This window comes from Chlamydotis macqueenii, chromosome 5, assembly GCF_036417535.1.
Source record: "Chlamydotis macqueenii isolate bChlMac1 chromosome 5, bChlMac1.mat, whole genome shotgun sequence".
In the NCBI taxonomy this organism is placed as follows: Eukaryota; Metazoa; Chordata; class Aves; order Otidiformes; family Otididae; genus Chlamydotis; species Chlamydotis macqueenii.
The window spans coordinates 41,070,074-41,096,072 of record NC_141560.1 but is presented as its reverse complement, the minus strand read 5'-3'; the positions used below and the strand labels follow the sequence as shown (position 1 = coordinate 41,096,072).

The window sequence follows — 25,999 nt, the reverse complement described above, 5'->3', positions numbered from 1 at the left end:
TCACCGCCCGTGGGTGCCAATCGGCGGCCCGGCCGCGCTCAGGGCCCGCCGGCTCGCCCGGTGACGGAGCGCCCCGGTAGGGTCTGGGGCACCTGCCGCGGGCGAAGCAAAGCCGTTACGGGAGGAGCAACCTCGCTCCCCCGGCTGCCGCCCCTCCCTCTGGTGGTCTCCCCTTCGCCTCTCCGGCGGCCGCTCGGGGCAGCCACACCATGGAGGCGGTCACGCCGGGGAAAATCAGGTAACGCTGCCCGGTAGCCGCTCCTCGGCCGGCCCTCTCCTGGCTCCAAGTGCTGCCGGGGTGTCTCCACAGCTTTCCGCCGGGGAGCGGCGAGGTGCGGGCCCGGCCCCAGGAACAGCCCAGAGCTAGCCGGGGGTGAGCGGGGGCAGGCGTGCGGGGGCCGTGGCGGTGCCGTCCCCGCCGCCGCTGCCAGGGCAAAGCCTCCCTGGCCGCGGAGGGAGGGCGGAGAGCGGGTTTGACAGGGCGCAGGCTGGGGGCTGGGAGGCGGGCCGGTTGCGGGGCGTTACACGCGGCAGCAGAGCGCCGCAGAGCTGGTGCAAACACCCGAAGGCGCACCAGTAACTTCGGGCAAAAATGGGACGTGTTAAATTGTCTCAACACATGGTTACTGTGAGGTGTCTCATATTAATCCAGGTCTACTCATATTTGGTTCACAGGCTGCTATCTGCATTATATATGTTGCATGTATATAATTAAAACGGATTTTTTGAGCATCAGCTCTTTGGCCGCCAGTACTAACACCTTATTCTCTTCCGTGTGTGTCTGAACTCAGCATGTTGTGGACAGTATTTTGATGATAGACAACACTGGCAGTCCATTTTTTTAGGCAAGCAAAAAAATTTACTGTTATCTAATAGATCTAAACATTACCTCAAGCCTAGAAGACAACACAGGGCATTCAGCAGGGCCATCAGAAGCCTGCCTCCCTCATCAGTCCCACAGCAGGTAGAAGAGAAGACTGCAGGGTTTCTCCTTTTCTGCCAGTCCTGCCTCTTTCTCCATTCTTATTGCTGGAACATAATATTTGACTGTAAGGACTGCAGAGAGGGATGTGGCTTCAAAATGCAAAGCCCCAAGAATTCACTCGTGCTGAAATGCATTTCTGATAGTCACAGATTCAATTGTTTGCCAAAATTATCAGAATTTAAAAGGAAATGGTTCAGCATGGAACTAAATGTGTAAGAAATTCTTCCTATATCCAAACACAGTACTTCAAAGTCCAGCACATTTTATGTCACCACAGTTGTCTGCAGGCTCTTTAATCCTTACCCCTCTAGAGGAGGACCCCCATCATCTGATCATTCAGCAGGTGTTGGGTGAACACATTTAAACATTTTCTTTATCTGCTCTTTCTAGTGTCCAAGACGAGGCTGTGGACAAAAGCACCTTTAAGGAATGCAATCAGATTGCTTTTTACAGGTAAAGAGAACAATTGTTGTGTAGGGTTTTGTTGTTTTTTTTAAACTAGCAATAGTAAAAGATACAGGAAGTAGTTACACGTTGATTTTCAATCACAGCAAATCTGCTACTTTCAGGATTTATCTTGCAAAGTGAGCATTCCACTTGCCTGTCAGTGAGCGATAATCAGCATATTTTAAATGGTAGAATCTTACACACAAAACCTCTTCTGTTAAAATTCAAAAGAGTCAGTCCTCTCATCTGACAAAGCCCCAGCAATATTTTAACTATAGATACACTCAGACACATGTTGTTTTCTTGACGTAGATATTTCTTGAATATCTGTAGTTCAAAACAACAGAATTCTTAACAGAAACCGTTAGTCTGTGACAATGGCATAAATGATTACAGTCCTGCTGAACAAGTACCTTGGACAGAATTCAGCATCAAATCTAAATTCTAGCTCGTTAGTCTCTTAAAGCTCACTTTAAGCTAAGTGATCCTTCTCATCACATTTCTAACTGAGATACCTCTCCTCCAGCTTTTTCTTCCTTCCATCCTCCATTGTCTTCTATCCAGTACCTGGGTGAAAGGAATGATTGCCCAGTGTTATACCAATTAGCCACTGATGTACTGGTTACAGTTTCAGGTATTCATTTCTGTTCTGCTAGAAATTATGTTCAGAAAACCCCAAATAACATTTTGCTTGTGGGAGCAGAACTCCTTCCTCTTTTCACACCAGCCCTTTCTAGCCTGCCACCATTTTAACTTAACACATCTGATTTCTCAGCAGGAGGTTGCCACGTGTGGGCAAGCATCAGATCCTGTCTTTGCTATGCTTTTAAAAGAAGTCTTTTATCTGATTGCTCACGTTTGTGCAATATCTGTTTGTGAGGAATCAAAGTCTGTTTACTAATTAAGACTCTTCCCTTTAAGGTAGCCTCCAAGACACTTAACTTCAAATAGTTCATAAAACCTGGGCTCAGCAAGGAGCATTCTACAAACAATTGAAAGAGCCTCTATTTCAGAATCTGTCCTAAAACCATAATCAGGGCCAAAAGCTGTAGTCAAAACTCTCTAGTCAGCAGGTTTGTTGAAAAATAATTTCCTCAGTGCATATTTAGGAGGTTAAAAATTGCAAACATATACTGCTTTGTCACCGCAGAATGTAGAAGCTGTTCACCAAGAGGCTGTGAACCAAGAAAGGCTATATGACAGAAAATGAAAAACAGATTATTCAGCTGAAATTTCTGGGGTCATGGAAAAAAGAAGAATGTAACTGGACAACTGAGAATTGAGTTGGACACTTGAATTGAGACTGTTATTGTTTTAAAAAAACCCTGTAGGGTGATGATGGGTGACCAAACCCTCTAACATCTCATTCATAAACATGTATGTGTGCTCAAAACCATATTCTTTCTTTTTCTCCTTGACTTGAAGCACTGATAATAATTGTATTTGAAAAAAATTCAAGACAAAATTATTAAGTAGACATTTCTGACAATATTATGTCCCTCTGTGTAATATAAGCCACAATAATTAGGGACACCAAGTATAATTTTCTGTCTTGACAGGCGTCAGAAACTTCTGCATCCTGGAAAATCCTTGTATCGAGCATTGTTGGATTCAGTCACGTTAAGTGATGAGAATGTCAAGTTCCAAATTATTCATGAGGAGAATAAGGTGAGATCCCACCTAGTGTAAGAGGGTGGCTACAGAAAGAGCAGTGAATATTATCAACAAGTCTGATAATATTTGCAAGTTTTGAGATTCTTCAGTTATAGATATTTGAGGCCTGAAGATGTCCTTACCAGTCAGTATTTATTGGACAACTCGAGACTGTGCAAGGAGAGCAGATATTTTAAGGAACTTAAAAAAAATCTATAATGACTTTATGAAAAATCTGAATAGAGCTCTTCTCAGCTGAAAAAAATGTTTTTAATTCAGAGTTTTCTCCACTGTTCCAAAATAATACGTTATTTTTTCTGTAATGGAATAAGAAGACCTGTGTTCCAGCACCTCCTAACTATACCTTTGTATTCCTGTGTTTGCTCAAAGGCAATTTTTGGGGAAAAAGAAGTCTTCACATTTAAGAAGACAGCCAGGAAGAGGGGTGTCTTCTATTTCTCTCATTTAACAGCATAGCAGCTAGCACATTCACCCAGGGAACAGGCAACCTAACCTGTCCACAGATTATGGGAGTTTGGAACTACAGCTCTCTTCCATGCTCTAAGCATCTCACTAGGTAGATGCTCTGCATAAATGTATTTTCTGCCTCCCTTGTTCATCCCGACCTTCTTTGCAGTCAGCACAGAAAAGTGAGGCCGTTTTTTTTTGTCTAGATTTTAAGGCATATGAAAGACTGAAAGCTCTGTGGCTTCCTAGACTATCTGGGCATTTATACAAAGATGACATAATGTAAAATATTTCCTAGGAAGCAGGATCTGGTCTTATGGCTCTTTCATTTTATACCTTTGAAGAGAGTGGGGCTGGTTGCCTTCCATGTAGAGGGAAAAAATATCAGACCAAAATTCTTCAGCCAGTTTTGTGTCTCATGGGAGGAGAGATTAAGAAAGGAAAAAACAGGAAAAAATCTGGCTTATGGTATAGGGATCCTCCACGGAAGGAAAATCAGTCATTTTATGTAAACTAGAGCAGAGTGACTTCCCAGTTCCCTGAACTGTAATATAGCAAGTTACAGTGGCTAGGGCAGTATTACGCATTTGCTTTGAGTGTTTTTCTGACACAGTTCATCAGTGTCAGGACCACTGTGAATACTGGTGAACACAGAGCACTGATGTTTTTGCAAAAAGCCCACGTCTCAGTGGTATCCTGCTCTTGCACTGACAGCGCAGTAGTGAAATTGTCCAGACTTTGAGATTAGTGTCTACCACCCCTATTTGCCATGCCTCTTATGGGGAGAGCTGCAAAATGCTAGGCATTAGAGACTTGAAGATAAAGAGTCCACTTAAAAAGAGTTGCTTCTTCAAAGTGAAGAAGTAGAGTTAGCTGGTGTAAATTCAGATGGATGATGGTTGTTGCTCAACAATGCTAAAGAACATTAAGTCAGAAACCAGGCATGTTTGTTTCCAGAGAGTGATGCTGAGTTGAAAAGTAAGTTGGTATTTTTTCTCACTACCAGTTTATTAATTTGTTTGCTCCCAGGTTCTTCTACAAGTAGAAATTTGTGAAATAGAAGGCAATATTTTCAGGCTTAAAATTGATGAGGTGGCTCCTCTCAGACCAAGATACAAAGTTCCTGATGTTCTTATAAAGGAACCTACCACCCAGAGGTAAGTGATGGGAAAATTATTTAGCACCTTAGTAACTTATACAGGTTCATTTGCAATAATCTTTTCCCTTCTCCCGCATTTGCGCGACACTGCAGTTGTCACTCTAAAATAAAAAGTTGTTACAGGAAGAGAAAATAAAAATGCTTGTGGTTAATTTACTTTCGAAAATTAATGTTAAATACATAGGAGAAAGTTTTGTCATACATGTAAGAGACTTGAGGCTATTTAACCCAATCAGAAAATAGCGTACTTGGTATGATGCATCATTTCTACCTAAGGCACTACCTGTTAATGTGAAAGGAATAGAAATTCTGGGTAGTTTTCGTGGCAGTTCTGCAGCCACCTGTTGCACTGTAGAGTGAGCCCTGAGCACAGCATGAATTTCTGGGGTTCTTTGCCTCAGCATTAGCCTTGAGGTTTTTATAATATATGTGGATATTCTCAGCCCATCTGTTGTTTCAAATTGTTATTTAGTTACAGTGGATTTCATGTGCTGCTGATTAATATAAAGCTGTTGTTGCTTTTCATTTGCCAGTCTCTTTATATCCCAGAAGGAGGCAGGTATTTTGGTGCTGTCAAGTGTTAATGAGGACTACAAACTTCAAGTCACAGCAAACCCCTTCCAGATTGAGCTACAGTCCAAGGGTGAGACTGTTCTGAGCATGAATTCCAATGGGTTGTTGTATTTTGAGCACCTACGACCACCTCCCAGTGATAGGTATAGTATCTGTCTATCACATTGTAGTATGTACTGATTGTGCTGTAGCTGAAGGTAAACAGTTCTATGGAATTGCAATTTCTGTGATAGAAGCTCTTATGCATTGAAGTCTGTCTTCTCTTTTACTTCATACCAGTAAGTACAATTGTGAAGTTTTAACAAAGAAATTCTAGATCAATTATCTGCAGACTATTTTAATCCCTTCCAGCAGCCGTGTGCAAAATGCTAACCTCATTTAATGGCCAATTGTGTAGAACACTGGAGTATTGTGGTACCCCTTGTCTTTCTTGGCAATGAGTGATGGTAGTATGATGGGGTTATTAGTTTCATCTCCTTTTATGACTAAACTTACTCTTTAGGTAAGTTTTATTCACTGTATAAGCTCCTGAAGTAAGTTTTGTTCAACTTACAATGTGCTGTATAGCTGCAAGATTTTACAGGTCAATCCCACTGCAAAGTGCTGAAAGGGTGAGAAACCACAGTGCACAACATGTCACAGCTAGGAAAAGAGCATAGCAAGAGGGCATTATTTCAAACATTGTAATTAACAGAGAGCCCTTAACAGAGAATAACAAAGAAGTGAGGATCTTCTGGGTGAGTAAAGCACTGACATGGATAGAAATAAATGTGAAAGGCCAAGGAGTCAATGTAACTCAAATATGAAGTGAAGATTATCTTAAAACATTGAATATTAAAATTATTTGCCAGTTAGAGCTCTCAACTGTGATTTTCAGAATACTGAAGCCCCAAAAACTCTTACATAAGGTATAAGGCAATGCATAATGCTATCTGAATTTTCTCTTTGAAATCCTTCCTTACGTTAACAATAAACTGATTATTTCTATGTATTTGTTTTCCCTAGAAAAGCTACAGCAGAAAACAAGGAGGAGGCAGCAAGAGATTCCTCTAAGGTAACCCATGCTTACTCTAATTGCAGCATGAATGTTTTGTAGAAAAGAGAATTGATTAATTAGGATCACATGTTCATTATTTCTTTTGGTATTATGTTTACAAACATAGTCTAACCACTTTCTAGTGAAATTAAAAAAGGACCTGGTATTTCGTGTAGAGATATTTTGCAAATTCATAGTTGAATAAAGGTTTATGTATTTTACCAGGGCTGTAGAAGGCATCAGTCAGGTAGATCTGGGTCAAAAATGTTTTTTTCCCTGGCCTTTTTATTTAGAATGCCTTTCTCTTTTGTTCTCTCATTTGATTTGGAAAACAGGAGTCTTGTGGTGATATTTGGTCATTTTCAAATTCCCTGTTAATTACAAAGAGAATTTCAAAAGAACGAGACCTGTTTTATAACAGTCCAAAAATACGTTTCCACATACATTTGTGCCTAATACAGAAGTAAGATTCTCTCTGAAAAAAGACCACGTCCTGGCAGTGCATAAAGACACATACCAGTTTCCTCAGGAGGCTGAGTTATGTCCATGATATAATTTTAGCCTCCTGTAGAGCAGGTGGCTGCTTACTCCACTGTCTGTTATAAATGGTAGGAGATATGCTACCTTCAGCATACTTATGTCTGAACTCTGGGTTCTGCCAGGGAGTGTGCTTGCTTTGGGGGAATCACACAGCCACAGGAGGCCACATCTGCTTATTCTGGGATGAATGTAGAAAAGAAAACCAGGAAAGACACTGCACACTGCAAAAAGTGGAAATTCTAGGACAATGAATGGGAGGGCACAAGACTCAAACTTTGGAGGAGGTGAAAAGTATGAGGTACACACACAGGAGGAGAGGGTTTTTTTTTGTTTTCTGACACTTACTGTTTAGGGGAGTGGGTTGTTTTTTTTTGTATAGGTTTTCCTATTTGGTTCCATCCATGCAATCTTTGCATTTCATAGTCATGTTTGACATCCAGAAGAAAGACGTTTTTTACAGTGAGAACAATCATTCACTGGATCAGCCTCCCCAGGGATGTCGTAGAGTCCCCATCACTGGAGGTTTTCAAGATGAAATTGGACAGGTTGCTAGATAATCTCATCTAGGCTCCCTTTCCCATAAAAGGTTGGACCAGATGATCTTTTGGGATCCCTTCCAACCTGGACTATTCTATCATTCTATGAGCCTATCCAAGATCTCAGGTATTACTTTCATGCTTGTAGCAGAGAGCACGTGTGCTCTACTAGCACATCAGTTCTTCAGTGTAAATTCCTGCAGTGGGATCTGAATTGTGTTTTGGATTTATTTGTGTTAACCATATTTGGCAAAAAAAAAAGAGTTACCAATGTACAAATCTCGTGTGAATAAACATGTTTTTCTTAGAGATAAAGGCTTAGCTATTTCTATTTATGCAGAAGAAACAAGAGGATCTAGGTCTATGGCAAGAGAAATTTAGCAACTTCTTAGACATCAAAGCTCATGGTAAGTCTCAGCCTAGTTCTGAAAACAGCTTTACTGCTTTGTATACACCTGTGTTCATTCATATTTCTGTCTGCTTTCTGTTTAGCCACAGTGTCTCACTCCTTTTAACTTGCCTATCAGGTATCAGTGATGGGTAACAAATTTGACTAAAGTACTGGAAATATTCATTGGATTTCTGTTCAGGAGGGAACACATTAAATGTGACCCATTTTGTCAGCTCTCTGTATACCATTTCTGACACAGCATAACCCTGTCTGTGTTGACTGACTGGTATATAACGCATTATTTCCTTTTTAATTTTCATTTTTTTCCCCTTTTAGTATCAGCACGTAACATTGATTTCACTGGTAGTTTATTCTCATGACATATCAGAAGTCATGATATCTGAGCATTAATTGTTGTCACAGAAAAACTCTTTTTAAGTGAGGGACTGCAAAAAGAAATACTGAGCAGCCTGAAGGGATAAGAAGGTTATAGAAACCTGTAAGTTAGGAGCTCAAATACAATTTAAATTATTAATTACAAAAATTTATGACCATCTGCTGTCTGTCCAGTTGTATTCTGCATTAACTGAGTTTGTTAGCTTTGTCCATTACCACTATCATGCACACTTATAGCAACCAGCACTACCCATAAGCTGCAGTAGGGAGAGGGAAGTCTGAAAAAGCTTCCTTTTGCTGTCAGGGCTGTCTTCAGTTCACAGTCAAGACAAAGAGTGACAGGAAGTTGCTACCCTTGTTGTTCATGCCGTATCTGATGTATTAGGCCAGCATCATGTTTTTTTCTGTTTCTCTGTGTTGGAGGAGTAAAGTCCATATGGTCAGGTTCTGATCCTGAAGCCACTGCTTGTCAGTCTATAGGATCTCTGATCACCTGCCAAAAGTTGCTCTGGATTCAGGAATGAGCCAACATGGTATCACTTTCAGAGGTTCTTGTGTATGCTACTCCACTGGCTGAGGCTGAAGAGAAAAGCAGTAGAAAACAGGCAACTCTGACACTAAAGTCCTCTCTGCTGTACCACTGTGCTGCAAAACTTGGTTTGTTGGTACTGGCATAGAAACAGGAGATAATTTTAAGCAGTTTCACTATGGAATAAAGGAGTGACCCACTATTACATATCTTTATTTTCTATTTAAGTGATTCATTTTATCTTCTTAAGCAGATCAAAATCAGAATAAATACAATAAAATCTTATTAAAATATTACCTCTATAGTACATAAGTAATAATGAAAGTGAAGTTGAAAGCAAATATGAAAAAGCTAAATATTAAAACCTGCTTTTTAATTTTATTTTTTTTTTTTCAGTTAGGTTACTCTGCTCTGTTGCTTTCAGCTAAGCCTGAGAATAGAACTCTGTGGTCTTCTCTTTTAATGTTATTCCCACAGGTCCTACTTCTGTAGGCATGGACTTCTCTTTACATGGATTTGATCATGTTTATGGAATACCACAACACACAGAAGCACTTCTTCTCAAAAACACCAGGTAAAGTTGGCAGATTGCTAGTGAAAGCAGTATCATTTTTGTAGAGGAGAGCTAGAACATTGTCTTAATAATTTAGTGCAGACAACAGCTTGAGATATGTATATTATATACAGTATATTTTAGTTTAATGATACAGAAAGCTGAATCATAGCCCCTGTCCATGTGGGGTAAGTTGTTCTGCTTTCCCTTTCCACTCTGCAATTTTATGAATGACTCCTTCTATTCTTTTCAGAATTGCAGGATTGGTCATGTTTAAGCAGAGCTCTTAAGAGCAGCTCCATGGGAGGATAGGAATGTTCAGAATTTATATTTTAGGACTTAGGGCAAATGGGTAGTAGTCTCACTGGCAGCAAAAATGTTTGATTCAGATAGCTAGGACCAAAGCAAAGAAGCAGTAATCTAGGCTGTCCACATTTCAGCTCTGGATGCTAAACCATAATACAGAGCGTTCACTGAGTTTAGTGGGATGGCAATAGAGCTAAAATTGGCCTAGTGCAGGATGCTTACAAACACATCTGCTTGTTTGTCCTAGTGATGGTGACGCCTACCGGCTTTATAATTTAGATATCTTCGGCCACAAGATACATGACAAAATAGGCATTTATGGTTCAGTGCCCCTTCTTTTAGCACACAAGCCTAAGAGAACTTCAGGGATCTTCTGGCTGAACTCTTCAGAAACGCTGGTGGATATTAGTACAAAGGCAGTAGCTGAGGTGAGTTGCTCACTTTCCTCAGAATTTAATAATGAAAGAAAACACTCCAGGGTAGGGCCAACAGGAACACAACAATGTTATTGGAGATTTATCTTCTGTTGTCTAATGAAGAATTGTCAGTCTCTTCCTCCTGTCCTCCCTACTGCTAAATGTGTTGTATTCAACCACTGAAAAGAACAAGGACATGACTCCTTTCAAGAGCCAAGTTAGAGAACTTGTACCTTAACAAATCTACAGGAGAAGGCAGAGAGGAAATATTCAATGCAGGCAGAAAAAAGGGTGGACAAAAATCTTGACAATCTCTTGAATTTGAGGAATTTTTTCTGAATTTTTAAATTCTTGGAATTGCCACACATTTCTGCATAGCAGGCTCGTTCTTCTGTGGAATGTAATTGACCTTCAAGAAACATAAAATGTTCAGGAAATGAACTCACTCAACTCCTGAAACACAAACAAATGAATTTTATTTAAATTGAAACAGTTTTTAAAAAAATCTTCCTTTATTCCAGCACTTAATTACATAGTTAAAATTATTAATTTTCTTTATTACTCATGGTATAGTTATAGATATTACTCAAAGATGCTGCAGAAAATGCATAGTCTTTAATTACAGAAAAGCTTTAATTACTTTACCCCTTGTTACCCATTTTTCTTCATTAATTATTACTCTGTATTTTGTATAAGCAGTATGCAAGGTAAAGGATTTGTGAAGGATATATAAGAAATGTTCAGTGTGTGTTCCTAGTACCTGCCAGATATGTGTTAAGTGAATTTTGTGGTATTCCATCCTTGCTCCTTGATGGAACAAAAGTTTGATAGAGAGAGACAGATTCAATTTTACCTTGGTTTACTTCAAAGCACATGCCATCCGGATCTGCTGCAGAGACTGCTAAGCAGAGAGCAGTGCCTCTAACTGATGTGCGCTGGATGTCAGAAAGTGGGATCATTGATGTTTTCCTGCTGATGGGACCCACTGCGTTTGACGTCTTCAAGCAATTTGCACAACTGACAGGTACTAACTCACATAATTGGAGTCAATATGGCACATTCACCTGGGAGATTCTCTGAGGAACATGCTGTACTGGAGAGTGGGTTAATAGTTACCTAGTCCATTGTGTGCAGGAGGCTGGTTGTTCCCAAACTGCAGTTTGTGCAGCAAAGGCTGGTGCTTTGTGAAGACAGTCCTCCATCCTTGTTTTCCCTAGCATCTGCAGCTGGTCAAACTTGGCCCTGATTGAGAGACAGCATGGTTATTGCTATCTGAAACTGCTCCCTTAGATGAAGAGAGGAGACATGGATCTAGAACTGCCAGTCACCATCAAGACAGGCCCCTTGATAATGAGAAAAGACTGAAGTTATGGAGTAATGTATCCTGGAGAGCAGAGAAAGAAAAGTGGTAACTGTCCAGTGTGTTCACTCGGGAAGGGAGCAGAGATGGCATGCAGATATGGGAAAGGAAAAAAAGCAATAGGCACAAGAAGAGACTAAAAAAATGGAGACAAGAGGACTAACATTTTATGAAAGCAAAATTTTTAATGTACTAGAGAGAATTAAAAGCACAGGCATATCCTAGGTAGTTCTTTAGTGTGTTAGCAACAGTTCTTTGCTGCACAGATATTATGGAAATAATGTGGCTCAGCTGAACAGGAATAGGAAGGTAGCCAGATCACATGAGGATCTTGCCAAGCAGAAGTGCACACTTGGGAAAGTTTCCCAGCTCCCTTTTGGCATATGCATACATACATACATGTTTCCTAATTTTAAAAATTCCTAACAATTGCGATTCCATGGTTCTTCTTGTGCTGCAACACCCATGGACCTGTTTACACTACTCAGGTTCAAGCAGCCACAGAAATTGCATTCTACCAATTAAAATCTATTTAATTGTTTGCATTAATGACAGTTAAGCTAATCTAGAATATTTTTACATTAGAAAACAATGAAAAAAACTTATATGCATTACTGGAATAACACTTCAGCGTCATGGAACAGCAAGTTCCTTCTCATGCTTGTATTATCATTATCTTTCTGGCTGTTGAGCACATAATATTTGTTATTTCAAGAGTTCGGTCACTTCAGTATTATGAACATGCTATAGAGTCAACTTAAGCCAGTGTTCCCTGGCTCCAGACAGACACATATTAATCAGGTTAACTTTTCTAGAGTCTCTAGATAGAATCCTGAAAGGCATTAACAGTGTTATCTTCATTCATACACTCTTCCTAGGCACTCAAGCTCTGCCCCCCCTTTTTTCTCTGGGTTACCATCAGTGCCGCTGGAATTATGAGGATGAGCAAGATGTCAAGGCAGTAGATGCTGGCTTTGATGACCATGACATTCCTTATGATGTGATGTGGCTGGACATAGAGCACACTGATGGCAAGAGGTATTTTACTTGGGACAAAAAGAAATTCCAGAACCCCAGGAAGATGCAAGAACATCTCAGGAAGAAAAAACGCAAGGTAAATAATATACCAGGGAGAAAATATTTATTTGTAGTGTAAAGCTACCCAATCTAGCTTTAACCAAGGTACTTCCTGTACAGGAAACAATGCTAATGCTAATGATGCAGTTTGTTTTCTTATCCTGGCAGCTTGTCGTCATTGTAGATCCTCACATTAAGGCTGATCCCACGTATACCCTGTATTCACAGGCAAAAGACAAGGGATATTTTGTGAAAGATAGAAATGGGCAAGATTTTGAAGGCATCTGTTGGCCAGGTAAAAAAACACTATCTCTACGTTTCAAGCTGGTTTTTTTTTTTAAATTTAGAGCAGTGTAATTGGGACCCATGGAAGTGGAGGTACTGAGTTCCAAGTCCACCTGGAATTTGCTCTTGAGCTCTTGTTTCAGAAACAGTAGCGACCGTATTATTGCTGCCCATTGTGGAAAGCATCTTAGCTTTAGGCCGCTGTATTTACATGCAAAGACAATGCATCAGGTAAATAATTGGGATCTGTCACATCCACAGGTTCCTCTTGTTACCTGGATTTCACCAATCCTGAAGTGCGAAAATGGTATGCAGATCAATTTGCCTTCAAAACATACAAGGTATATATTTATTTGCTCTGATCTACGTATCCCAGAAAGCCTGAAAATGGGGAAAAGAGAGAAGATAAACTACTGTCTAAGCAAGTTGGTGGCTTTTGTAGCTGTGTTGTCATAGTGTAGAGGAAAATATCTTGATAAGCTGAACTACTACAGAAGAATTTTCTCCACGGAGCTGTCTACAGTAAGAAAGTTGGAATCCATATGCCACCAGTGAACCTGTTCACTTGGTTGCAGCAGTAGGATGGATAAACTGCAGCCATTTTAGCAACTTATGATGTAACACAGCTGCTGCAATTCCAGCTTTTACTACCATGATAGCACAGAAGGAGTGATGTGGGACTGTTGTCTCATAGCTTATGGTCACTTCACCCTGGCCTTCCTTCCAGCACTCCTGCCTAGTGCTGAAAGTGTCTGGGTGAACACTGCTGGACACCTCCAGTTCCCTCCCTCACCCTGAAGTTCTGCATTGCAGCAAGGTTGTTGAAACCACTCTCGTGTAACACACATTTCCCATGCTGCATTTCCTTTCCAGTTTTTCTCTTCTGGCCTTCTCTGACTTTTTCCTTATGGCTATTTAATATTTCTCTTTTTCCTGCCTGAAGGCAGGAATAGCAAGTACCTACTGAGTTTTGTAAGAACCGCAAAAATCAAGTGGGCTTGTAGGCTGCCAGCCTGACCGGAAGGGCTGAGAGATGAGTTGAATGACTGGCAGCTTTCAAGTGACCACAGGAGTATAATTACCATGTCTTGCTGCTGCTGTTTCTGCTCATACCCCAGACTGGTCTGACACCCACTACAGATAAACACACTAAGTCACAGTAATGGCTCTGTTAAGTCCTAATTGCAACCCTCTGTCTTAGGGATCCACTAATATCCTCTTTGTATGGAATGATATGAATGAGCCCTCAGTCTTCAAAGGGGCAGAACTAACAATGCAGAAAGATGCTGTGCACTACAACAACTGGGAGCACCGGGAAGTACACAACCTCTACGGATTCTACCAGGTAGAGTATCTGGAGACGCAAATCAGCAGTTACTCTCATGGAGTATGTCTAATGAGGTAATTTACACAGTAGTAGGTATTCTGTAACCTCCATCAAGGACTGAAACTCCACTGTGGTGGATATTGCTATATTTGAAATAAACTCTGTGATTGGTCACAAGAAAATGTGACAACATCCATGTACTCTCTACCATAACAATGCAAATTACATGGGTTGTGACTACACCACATTAATAATTTTTTTTGTTCAAGTATATTCTAGTAAGAAAGTGTTGCTTTAATAATATGTGCTATTTATGGGTACAGATGTCTTAATTTTCTTGCCGTGGGAGGGCTAAAAAGGCAGTGTAGCAAATATCCTAATTATAGAGTTTGTTTTCCTGACTTTTACATTAATGATTTTTCAGCAAATGGCAACTGCAGAAGGACTCATCAAACGTTCTTCAGGAAAAGAGAGACCATTTGTCCTCACACGATCTTTTTTCGCTGGATCACAGAAGTATGGTAAGTAAGGACTAGCTGGATGCTTTCCATACTGCTTTGTTGCATTAAGTTTGGTGTATAGTAGTTAAGTCTAGAGAGGACAGAAACTGTCTTAGAAATAGTGACATGATGAGCTCACAAGAGTGCAAGTGATTGAAAAAAATCAGGAGAGGCTGACAAAGTGTGTACAAGTTAAGGGCAGAATAACAACCCATGTCCTGTGACAAACCACTGCCCGCTTTTATTGCAGATTTCAGGAGCACGTGTGTATAAAGAAAAAGTTGCAATGAACAGCAGTTCACCAGTAGTTCATGACCATTCTTGTCTTCTTTCCTTAACTGCAAGCATAAGCTGAAGCATATGCTCAACTTTCCTGTGTAATGCTGAAACTGGGTATTTCCAGGGGCAGTGTGGACTGGAGACAACACAGCAGAGTGGAGTTACTTGAAAATATCCATTCCAATGCTTCTCACCATCAGCATTGCAGGGATTTCATTCTGTGGAGGTAAGGTGTTTAGCTGGGTTGCTCACTATGCATAGATGACTGATGCCACCAAGGTTGTATCCCAAAATAGACTTCAACACAGGTGGTGAAAACCTCAATAGTCCAGTGCATTTCCAGGCAGCTTCACAGATTAATGTGGTCTCAGAAGCCAATAACCTGGCTCTCACCATCATTTCTCCACTAACTCTTATGTAGTGTTTGTGTTCCACCTGGAGCAGCGATCCTCAGGTGGTGTTCCATAGCATCACTGTGACAGTCCTCTGTCACTGGGGAAGGCACTCACTTAGCCTCCAAAAGCTCTCTTGAGATTTTTGTTAAAGGATAACTTATTACACAAGTTTTCCACTCTTACTTGGAAAAGCAGCTGCCCAACAGCAGAACTGCAAGCACACTGTGAAATGCATGGATTTATGCACTTGGAATGTTTATTAGAGGAGAACTTCATGTTTTTCAGAATAATTTCCAAAAATGTGTATTTTTATTTGTCTGCGCAATATCTAGCTGATGTGGGAGGGTTTATTGGAGATCCAGAACCAGAATTACTTGTTCGCTGGTATCAGGCTGGAGCCTACCAGCCCTTCTTCAGAGGTCATTCTAACATGGAGAGCAAACGGCGAGAACCGTGGCTCTTTGGGGAGAAGAACACCCAGATCATCAGGGAAGCCATTAGAGCGCGCTACGTCCTCCTGCCATACTTATACACACTGTTTTATCGGGCACACACAGCGGCTGAACCAGTTATGAGGTAAGAGCATACATCAGGAGGTTTAGTGATTATCTTCAGGAAGTTACATGAAGGGAGGAAGTTAAATTACCGTCTCTTACTTTTGTGATGACTTATTTAGATATTAAAAAGAAAAAACACACAAAAATTACTAACATATTTTCATGCATTCTGCAAGCTTTTGTAGAGTTCTCAGAGGAAAATGATGTTTGGTTTGTTTTTTCAAATAACACCTGGAACACAATAATTCAATAAACACTGCACAGTCTTTAAAGATGTTTTTTAAAGTACTGTGGACTCCAAACTTTTCCTCATAGTAAAGAACATTATGTAGTATTCCAACCCACACTTAAAACAGTTCTTAATGGACTCTGAACTTGCTGGTCTGAAAACATAAAGGTTATTTTGCCTCTTATGAAAGTATCTGTTACTGTGGAATTGTTCTTGTTTAAAAGCTTACTTCATATTGGTGATTTCATCGTTTATCTCTACATTATTTCTTATAGTTTTTCTTTTAGTAGAGAATCTAATAATCTAGAACAGAAACTAAATTTTGTTCTACTGCTCTCTAACGTCTAAGAAAGTGTCTCAGTGGAACTGAATGCAACAATCCTTTCAGTAAGAGATAAATGTCATGAATCTCCCTGGTGTTGCTGTGTCTTTGAGGTTGCCCTAGAACTGTCTTTTTGCACCACATTTACCTTTACTTACTGTTATGCAAGTAGAATACATCTCCTAAGTTTTAAAAACATAAAGGTCTTTTCAAAAAGGGTTGAGTGGTTTGAGTTTTGAAGATGATTTGCATTACAGACATAGCATGAGCACATGCGTAGATGTAGATGCCCCTTTTATATGCACTGACATAGACAATGGGTTTCTGTCTTTCTTGAAATGAAGCTTATGTTGACATGTGCGCTGCCCACAATATTAAATAAAACTTAGATTATGTTAAATTTGCTGCAGTAGGTACAGAATTGGAGAGGAAGCATGGTATTTTTCTGACTGAGAAAAGCAGAGTGGAAAATGTGTCTCATTAGCAAGCACATGAACAGCAGGGCTGCAGGGAACAAGTGGATGCCTATGAGTGAGCAGGTGAACGAGGCTTTTTGTGTAAGGAAACGCAGATCCTGTCTGAATGAGCTATTGTTATCATAATCTCTCTAACTTTAAATATACAACTGCTATTCTGTAACCAGATGGTAATTGCACTACCTTTTTTTGAGAAAGGCTGAAAATGAACTTCTGATGCAGGTTTTTCAGTCGTGACCAGGAGAAGACGTGCTGTAAAAGCCATAGTGAGCTGCTGAGAACAGGAAGGACTGTGCTGCAGGGACTAGCTCATCAGCTGTCGGCATTTCTGGTAGTCTGTGACAGAAAGGCTCATCCATCTCTCCTTTGCTAGAAGGAAGGTATATGTAGTGCAAGTTTGTAAGGAAAAAGGCAAGAGGGAAGAAAGTGGGGCTGCGGGCGGCCAAACCATAGGTATATAGGAGTGTCTTAACCCATATTGTACTGGGAACTCTCATCAGTGACACAAAAGGGGTACCTTAAGGCGCAGAGAAGGACCTTGCCCTATCTTCAATTCTTGATAGCTGTACATTATTTCTTGAACTTGAAAATGCCAGAAGGCCTTGAACAGGGTGGTGGGAGAGAAGAAACTAACAATCTCACTATTTTTCTTTCTACAGGCCTCTCTGGGTAGAGTTTCCAGGGAAAATAGAAACTTTTGGTGTGGAAAATGAGTACATGCTGGGTAAGATGGTGTCTTCTCATTCTCTGGAATTTGAGTTAAATATTTTTGAGGTGATAGAGTGTCACATGACAAAAAGAAAACATAAAAACTCTGCCTGAGACATTTAAAAACTACGTTGTAATAGAATATAGAACTTGAGACCTCTTTAAGGGGCCTGGTTTTAACAGCACTTTGAAAACAGGGGTCATATGAGGTGCAAAAACTGAGTTCAATCTCACTAGTCAGACTGAAAAAACATGGGCTGTTTTGACCTGAAATATATACGTTGAGTGTAGCAGCTAAGACCACAGTCTGCTTCAGAAATGACAGTAGCAAACAGCTGCAGTCCAAAATTAATTGTTTTTTACTCTGATATTGCTAGCTGCTAAAGTTAGTTTTCTCAGAAATTAAGCTTAAGAGATGAGTGTGTTTGTGTAAAGTGCATTCAGCCCATATGGGAAGAGAGAATGGCAGGGGAGTGTTGTATTTAAATATTTTTTTTCTCACCTCTTGGCTCAAGTGTGCCTGCTAATGGCTTTCAAATGAAAGGACATTCACTTCTCATGCAAAAGTGTGACCAAGGTAGGCAGGACATGATGGTGAAGCAGAGCATTTCCGAGGCCTCTGGGGGTTTAGCTTGCAGCACCAGTGGGCAAGGAGGGAGTAAGTTTATTAAACTGTACAGTCTATATACATTAATGTATTTTTTTAGGAGTAAAAAAGAACCATCCCCAGTGCAGTAAGAATAAGCAGGGTGGGTTTTTTTTGTTTTGTTTTTGGGTTTGTTTGTCTTTTTTTTTTTTTTTTTTAACAAGGATATTTCTGTCTTCCACTCTTTTGGTTAGCAGAGTGTATTTTTTTGTTCAACCAAAAAGTAATAGGAAGTCATCTGTTAGACTGAGGAACCCAGAGGTGCCTCCAGGCTGGTGGATATACAGTGCAGCCCAGCTGCATCCCAGGGCCAAGCAGCCATCAGCTCCCTACATATGCCTTTTTTTTCCAGTTGAAAGTGAAGCTAACCACATGGCATGCCCCAGCAAGCCCCTAAAATGGCTATGGGAGGCTGACAACCCCAGAGCACACAGCTTCTGCGCCAATGAGATGCAGCCTTGAGGATGACAGCCATGTTTCTGGTTTTTTTTTTCCAGGAAATGCTTTATTGGTGCATCCAGTCACAGAGCCAGAAGCCAAGGCAGTTAGTGTTCTGCTTCCAGGGTCGGAGGAGGTGAGGATGAGTATGAAGCTGCTCAGCTGTTCCGCTTAAAGAAGTATTTTATACAGCAACCTCCCAGCTTCCCAGCTGCTGAGCACTGCTGCTGTGCCAAGTGTTGGCTGGTCATTCTGTGCCACTCAACTTTCCTTCTGTCTTGATACCTTGCATGCTTGGCTGACAGTAAATTTACTTTCTTGCTTTCCCAAGAGCTGCTGCACAAATCTCAGGTCTCATGTAATTTAAATCTCCCTTCAAGGCTTGCTGCTTCTCATGGAACATAAAAAAACCAACTTCACTAATTTGTCAGTTCCATTTTTTCATGTATTTCTCTTTGGGTTAAACTTCTCTTTTATGTGGAAGAAAAGAGGTCTTTGAAGAAAGGTCATAAGGAAACCAGAGGGAAGCTGAGGGGAGGGAAAATGACAAGGAAATACAAGCCTCAGTAGCCTGGGACGTGAGTAGCAGACTTTGACATGCACAGAGATCAGTTCCTCTCTGAAGTAAAGCTACTTATCCACAGGATGGCACTGTGATCCACTCCTACACAGAGAGTTTGGCTGCAGCAGCTGAGAGGTGGAGGAAGGGAAGAAATTTTGGGAAAATAGTTCCTAAGGGAAAGCCTAAGACTCTACAGAGGAATGAGAGGAAAGGCAGCAGCAAAGGGGAGTGTGTGAGACTATGCAGAGCCTTGTGACTCCACTAATGCACCTGAGGCCACTTAGAATTTTTCTCAATATAAGGAGAAAAACCAGAGTAGGCTCTTCAAACAAGTTAAGAAAAATATTTTTATCAAGATCTCTGTGGGAATTGATTGACTGGTACACTTAAAGCAGTAACACCTAGTGGCAAGTGTGGTGCATGGGAAGTTTCAGATTTAGCTCTTTTTTGTGACCTGTTATTAGCAACTTTGTTGTTAATTTTCACTTCAATATTAATACAGTTATTGTGGGACTCAGCATTTCTAGATTAAAAAAAAAAAAAAAAAGAAAGGTATTTCTTTGTTTTGCGCTTCCAGATGCTCTAAGACATACAAGATGTTATGCAAACTGTAGAAGAGATCAGCTTATTTTTGTGCTTCAGGAATGAGAATTTATTCTTCCCATACAGAAGGTCATTTGATTTTAAAAGCAGAATGAATCATGTAATCATAAAATGAATCATAGAATGATTTAGGTTGGACAGGAGCCTAAAGATCATTTAGTTCCAACCCCTCTGCCACAGGCAGGGACATCTTTCACTACATCAGACTGCTGAGAGCCCCATCCAGCCTGGCCTTGAACACTTCCAGGGAGGGGACATCCACAGCTTTTCTGGTGTCGTAGTTCAGCCCCAATTGGGACCAGACTACACAGTCTCTCTCTCACTCCCCCGACTCTCCAGTGGGACAGAAAGGAGAATTGGTAAACAAAAAAAAACCAAAAAAAAACCAAACAGCAAAAACACGTGGGTTGAGATTGAACAAAAAGTAAATTTAACAGCAATAACAGAAGAAAACTAAACAGTGATGGAATAAAATACAGTATAATGGCTTACAACAAATCTCCACACCCAGTTTCTTCCAAGTAGCAGGAGGCTCCCTTCAGCACCCTCCTCACTGATATACTGAGCATGATGTCAGATTCGATGGAATAGCCCTTTGGCTAATTTGGGTAAATTAACCCCAGCTGTTAGCTAATTAGTTAATTATCCCAGCTGGGTGCCCCAGCCATAGGGGCTACCAGCTCCAGTTCTCCACCCAGCTCAGGTGAATATTAACTCTATCCTAGCCAGAACCAGGACACTGGGCAACCTGTTCCAGTGTCTCACCACCCTCAGAGTAAAGAATTTATTCCTAATATCTAATCTAAATCCACCCTTTTTCAGTTTAAAACCTTAAAAACCTTTAAAACCCTTTGTCCTATCACTACACTCCCTGATATAGAGTCTCTCCCCATCTTTCTTATAGGTCCCCTTTAGGTACTGGAAGGCTGCTATTAAGTTCTTCTCAGAGCCCTCTCTTCTCTAGGCTGAACAACCCCAACTCTCTCTGCCTGTCTTCATATGGGAGGTGCTGCAGCCCCCGACCATTTTTGTGGCCTTCCTCTGAACTGGCTCAAGCAGGTCCATGTCTTTCTTATGCTGGGGGCCCCACAGCTGAATACACACAGTGCTGCAGGTGGGGTCTCACCAGAGTAGAGGGGGAGAATCACCTCCCTTGACCTGCTGGCCATGCTTCTTTTGATGCAGCCCAGGATGTGACTGCCTTTCTGGGCTGCAAGTGCACATTGCCATCTCATATTCAGTTTTTCATCCACCAATACCCCCAAGTCCTTATCCACAGAAGTAAATGCTATTTCTTGCACATCAAATTAGGACAGGTTAGGAATAGCGACAATAAAGTTAAGCAGAACAGTAACTGCATCTGCAGAGGGAACAGATCTTGCCGTATATGTCATACTCATTCTTTTTTTTTCATTTTTCCTAGATTTGGTATGACTTCAGAAAATTTAAGCAAATGGAAGATCCAGGCACTCTGAAGATCCCAGTAACACTGGAGAATGTATGGTTTTGTTTTAAAACACTGCTTCCATCGAGCAGAAAAAAAAAAAAACAACAATTTGTCTTTTGTTTTGTCAACATTCAAAATCCGAATAGTGACATTTCAATTTCCTTGTAGGAATGTAATTTGAAATCACTTTTATAGAGAAGAAAAGTCCCATCTCCTTTGTTGTTAGATTGAACACTAATGTGTCCTGATGGTAGAGAAAAGTGAGATGATGTAAGGGTGACTTCTCCAAGTAAAGATATTTCATTTGTACAGATACAGGAAGATTACTACTATTCCCATTGTTAGTTGAATAGTTTCTTTATGTACTTGTAAAAGTTCATTTCTGAGCTTTTATAAGAGAAAGCTTCAGTTATCTCTGTTCCAAGTTAAAGTTATATGATCAGAGTATATGAACCTTTCTACCTGTTTTGCAGATTCCTGTATTCCAGCGCGGGGGCACTGTGATACCTCTGAAGACCACAGCGGGAAAATCCACAGAATGGATGACAGATATTCCTTATGAACTCCGCGTGGCTCTGGACACAGAGGTACTCTGAGATGATGTTCCCTTAACAAAGTTGTCTTTTATCCCATCTGACCTTTTAGGTCCTTGCTGCCTGTTCGGTCAGCACAGTGGTATCTGCATCTGTATGCCCAATGGCTCTCCTCCACTTCTCCTCTTTGAGGAGACTCCCATCCCCTTCTCACTGTTCCCTTGAAATGAGACTGAGTATAGCACAAGCAGAAGATTTTTCTGATGTTTCTCAGCCCTCCTCTAGTCCCTTGGAGAAAGGAGCAGAGACTGAGCAGGCTACAGACTTCCTCTTAGACACAGAGAGAACTTCCCACAACTGTCTTTCTAATAAACGAGGTGAGACCTGGCACCCACAACACTTTACAAAACCAGGTTGTCCAAGTCTTCAGAACACTCTCAGAGCTGGAGTCCCTGAGCCTTCTCAGGATACAAGTCACTAAAGAAAAAAAGACACATACCCTTCATTATGAAGCATAAGATATAGTGAGACATTTTTTGTTTCATTGTCCAGCACTAGAAGCTGCTGTTAACTTGTACTCCATCTGATGTGTTTCACAGGCCTGTGCAGTAGGTGAGCTCTACCTAGATGATGGGCATTCATTTCAATATCTCCACAAGAAGAGGTTCCTGTATCAGAAGTTCACTTTCCACAAGAACGTTCTCTCTTCCAGGTAACAGCAATTATGGATAGAAGCCACCAACACACTGTCATTGGAAATGCCTTTTCTAGTACATGAGGCCTTCTTACAAACGTAGAATTATTAGTCTCATCTGTTGCTTAGTGAAGTCACAGAGCATGCAGAATCTGTCATAACACTGCAGAGGTAAATAATATTCTGCGTGGGTCTGAGGGCAGTAACATGAAATACTGAGCTCTCTCTTATTGTTTCAGTCTGGATTGTACAGACTTACTCAAATACAAAGAAAGTCATCAGCAAGAGTAAAGCCTATCAGAGAGACAAAAGAAGATAAACTGGGAGATCTGTAAATAGGCAACACCTGGAGTGTTTGTATTTTCTAAGATGCATTTTTCTAACATCTTCACTGAGAGAGTGGTCGGTCACTGGAACAGGCTCCCCAGGAAAGTGGTCATGGCACCAACCCTGTCAGAGTTCAAGGAGCATCTGGACAATGCTTCTAGTCATACAATTTAGTTTTAGGTAGGCCTGTGAGGAGTAGGGAGTTGGGCTCAATGATCCTTATGGGTCCCTTCCAACTTGAGATATTCTGATTCTATGTGGAAACCACAAATAGACACCATTACATGTAGTCTCCAAAAGTCATCAGCAAATGCACCATATTATTAGCATTGTAAAATATACAAGAAAAGCATTTGAAGGGAAGCATGAGGGGACACATCCTGCAAAGGCTGAGTGAAACAACCTAAAAGCCAAAAATATCCATAGCTGCTTGTAAGGAAAGAGGTCCTAAATATGTCGCTATGATGCTTTTACTATGGAGGTTGCTCATGGGACTGTAAAATGCGTAAATGGTGCTTTTACAGGCATTTCTTTTTTCCTTCAGGGTTCAAAAATAAGCAGGAGGTCCTAAAACGACAAAATTTAACACAAAGCAAAACTGTAGACTAGCTAGGATAATGTAGTTACAAGTATGCTTCAAATATCTTTATCTGGGATATGAAATCTAAAAAACTTAAAAATCCAGGATGGAAAGGAAAAATGTTGCTAAATTGCTAGCAAATCTAGCAGTTGGAAAAAAATAATTTTGAGGTTAATGATATAACATTCTGTTCACCCTGGAAAGGAAAGCTTCATTTTGATTTGAGGGTTTTTTTAAAGCTTTTTAGTACAAATTAAATTAGTTACAAAATGAAAGATAACTGTCTCAGACTGAAACATCTTACTTGAAAAATGTTAAAATTAGCTTTACATTTGTACTTAGGAGTTTTAACTACCATTTTGCAAAAATCCAGAACCTTTCTGGTTGTCAAAGCCATGGGTTTTTTTGCCACAAAATACCTTCTCAAACTTTTTTTCTTCTAACTTTGTGAAATCTGCTATGCAGTAAAAAATTAGCTGATAATGGGAGAAAGTTATACTTGTTTCAGGAGAAACATAGATAGAGGAAAAGAAACCAGTACAGGGAACTTTCCGGGTGAGACTGAAGTAGTACTTTCTCTGTGTGATGCTGAACATTTACTGATGGACAGAAACTAATGCGTATGAAATTTTGGTTTTTCAGCTGCACGGATGAAGGTGGACAATACCGCACTACATGTGTGGTTGAACGGGTGATAGTTCTGGGTTTTGGACAGCAGCCCACTTATGTGACAGCCTGTTCCAAGGGTAAGGAACTGACTTCCATTTTCCTAGAATTTTTTAAATACTGTTGCACTGCTCCCATTCACTAGAAGTGTCAAACTTACAGCTCTTTAAAGGAAGTGTTATAGCACAGGGAGCTGCTTTTTAAGGTTTTATTTGCTGCTTTTGGATATCAAGGCAAGAATTTAGTGAAAGAAGCCAGCAGCCACTCACCACTAATACTACATGCAGAACTGAAGAACACTTGCTTTGTAAGGCAAAGTTCTACCACTTCTACATCAGTAGAAGTGGTTCAGAATGAACAAGTTAGATAACTTTGTCCTGCACAGAATATGACCAGAGATAGCATTTCAAATGAAGGACCATTTGCTCAGGTCAGTAACCCTGCCTAGTCTAGAACAGGAGACTTGCAGACGAAACTAGAATTACATTTCTGTCCTCTGGCTCATTCAAAAGCGCCCAGAGTTCCTGACTGCATGGGTATCTCTAGAAGTTGTGAGGGATCCCACATAGATAGGGAGTGGCATCTACAGGAAGGGCTTGTCATTTCTGGCTACTTTCCAAGCATGTCCCTTCACTTTGGGAATTGTGCGGACATGGACTTTCTGCTTCCATCTGTGAATCTCGAGAAATTTTAGGGTGCTTGGAAGAAAACCTATGTGAAGCAAAGGGTATTTTTTCAGAAAAATCCTTAAATAGTTCCATGGTTTGATGTACCATAGTTTGAAAGGTCAGGGAAAAAAAAAAAAAGTTTTTCCAATTCTGCTGCATTCTTATGTGTATACTGGGCAGATTTGACTACTATTTATTTTTTAATCAACCTTTTCCACTAGTGGCAGGGACAATCTGAATTAAAAACTGGAGGGAGTCAAGTGCAACTGTGTTTTACAAGGGTTCTTCTTAAGTCATATAGTAAACTCTCTTGTCCTGTTCAGATGGGAAAGAAAAAGAAGTGGTTTTCACATATGATATGAAGACTTCTGCGCTGACGCTGGAAAATTTAGCCCTGAGTGTTGACGCTGACTGGAAGATTTGCATCAACTGAAAAGAGACACAACTTCTTCAGAATATTCATTGAGAAGTTGAGGGGAAATACATTGGGAAAACTTAAAATGTTCACTTGGATCCAATCAAATCAAGGAACATATTTCCCACCCACACCCCAAACTAATATTTCTTACAGTTTTTATTTTATGACACTAATTTAAACTTGGATAGCTCTTCTCTTCAGCAAAAGTAATAGCACTAGGATTGTATTTTTGGGGAAAAAAGCTAAATGTTATCTGCTCCAGGCTAGCTTCAGTTAGGCCTTCACTTGAACCAAGAAATCATAAATTGATGAGGTGAGATTGTGGCTCATTGGCATAGGGTTTAATGTAAGTATCTGAAAATCTGACTATTCAGAGACTGGATGGAGTACTTGAGAAGAGCAGATCTGGGCCAGTTCAATAAGCAGCCAGACACAGAGGTTATCATCAGAGTTCTGCCTGCAAGCTGCCTTGTGAAAACAAACCCAGAAGGAGCCACCAAGTATGATTTCAGACACTTCCCCTTTCCAGTCCTTATGACAATGCAAAATCAGGCAGTCTGCACAGAAAAGTAAGCAACAGGCTAGCCAAACAGTTCAGTCACTGAAGGTCAGATTTGAGTAGGTTGTGCCCGTCACTTGTGCAATAGTACGAGACAGTAACGTGGGAGTGCAGAAGTCTCGCCATAGCTGGCTTTGAAACTGGCATTTGGACTTTGAAAAGGCACAGGTCTACGTAAGTGTAATACTTGCTTGAGGTAGCAGCTAGACTCACACAGAAACATTTTCCATGTTATCTCTCCCCTTTCTCTACAAGTACTACTTTATTTTTTAAAAAGGTCTTTTGTTAGGAAAGAATCAGCGGTTTTGCATGGTTGAATATCATTGGTTAAAGCCAACCAGGTGAAGCAACTCTG

At 40.5% G+C, this 25,999-nt stretch overlaps 2 protein-coding genes across 9 annotated transcripts in view; one reads left to right on the top strand and one right to left on the bottom strand.

The window, feature by feature from the left end:
- Positions 1 to 60: 60 nt before the first annotated feature.
- Positions 61 to 25,361, top strand: GANC (glucosidase alpha, neutral C). 4 transcript variants are annotated; one of them, XM_086750027.1, is made up of 24 exons: positions 61 to 238; positions 1,376 to 1,438; positions 2,992 to 3,100; positions 4,583 to 4,710; positions 5,246 to 5,428; positions 6,291 to 6,339; positions 7,738 to 7,804; positions 9,191 to 9,287; positions 9,820 to 10,000; positions 10,859 to 11,012; positions 12,227 to 12,462; positions 12,594 to 12,720; positions 12,972 to 13,051; positions 13,912 to 14,055; positions 14,462 to 14,558; positions 14,941 to 15,042; positions 15,544 to 15,787; positions 17,455 to 17,519; positions 18,647 to 18,723; positions 21,176 to 21,250; positions 21,673 to 21,786; positions 22,332 to 22,444; positions 23,976 to 24,079; positions 24,991 to 25,361. In XM_086750027.1, the coding sequence occupies exons 1-24, from the start codon at positions 210 to 212 to the stop codon at positions 25,098 to 25,100; spliced, it is 2,748 nt and encodes a 915-aa protein (XP_086606153.1). In that variant the 5' UTR covers positions 61 to 209; the 3' UTR covers positions 25,101 to 25,361. The 4 variants fall into 4 exon arrangements, 2 of the variants coding, with proteins under 2 accessions (XP_086606153.1, XP_086606154.1); XR_015258794.1 differs by lacking the exons at positions 18,647 to 18,723; positions 21,673 to 21,786; positions 22,332 to 22,444; positions 23,976 to 24,079; positions 24,991 to 25,361 and adding an exon at positions 17,018 to 17,175 and having other exon boundaries at positions 21,176 to 21,203; XR_015258793.1 differs by lacking the exons at positions 21,176 to 21,250; positions 21,673 to 21,786; positions 22,332 to 22,444; positions 23,976 to 24,079; positions 24,991 to 25,361 and adding an exon at positions 17,018 to 17,175 and having other exon boundaries at positions 18,647 to 18,701.
- Positions 1,017 to 25,999, bottom strand: part of ZNF106 (zinc finger protein 106) — a 109,181-nt gene continuing 84,198 nt past the window's right edge. For 4 of the 5 annotated variants that reach the window (XM_086750020.1, XM_086750025.1, XM_086750023.1 and 1 more), the window contains exons 22-23: positions 1,904 to 1,999; positions 1,017 to 1,389 (exon numbers count right to left, since the gene is read on the bottom strand). In XM_086750020.1, the coding sequence (XP_086606146.1) occupies positions 1,910 to 1,999 (90 nt within the window). In that variant the 3' untranslated portion in view covers positions 1,017 to 1,389; positions 1,904 to 1,909. Of the gene's footprint in view, positions 1,390 to 1,605; positions 1,760 to 1,903; positions 2,000 to 25,999 lie in introns of those variants that run through there. The other variant, XM_086750021.1, reaches the window with a different exon arrangement.

Coding starts and splice junctions, on each gene's coding strand:
- GANC (XM_086750027.1), top strand. CDS start 210: ATGGAGGCGGTCACGCCGGGGAAAATCAG. Junction 6,340..7,737: donor CAGCAAGAGATTCCTCTAAG/GTAACCCATGCT, acceptor CTATTTATGCAG/AAGAAACAAGAGGATCTAGG. Junction 12,721..12,971: donor TGAAGGCATCTGTTGGCCAG/GTAAAAAAACAC, acceptor TCACATCCACAG/GTTCCTCTTGTTACCTGGAT.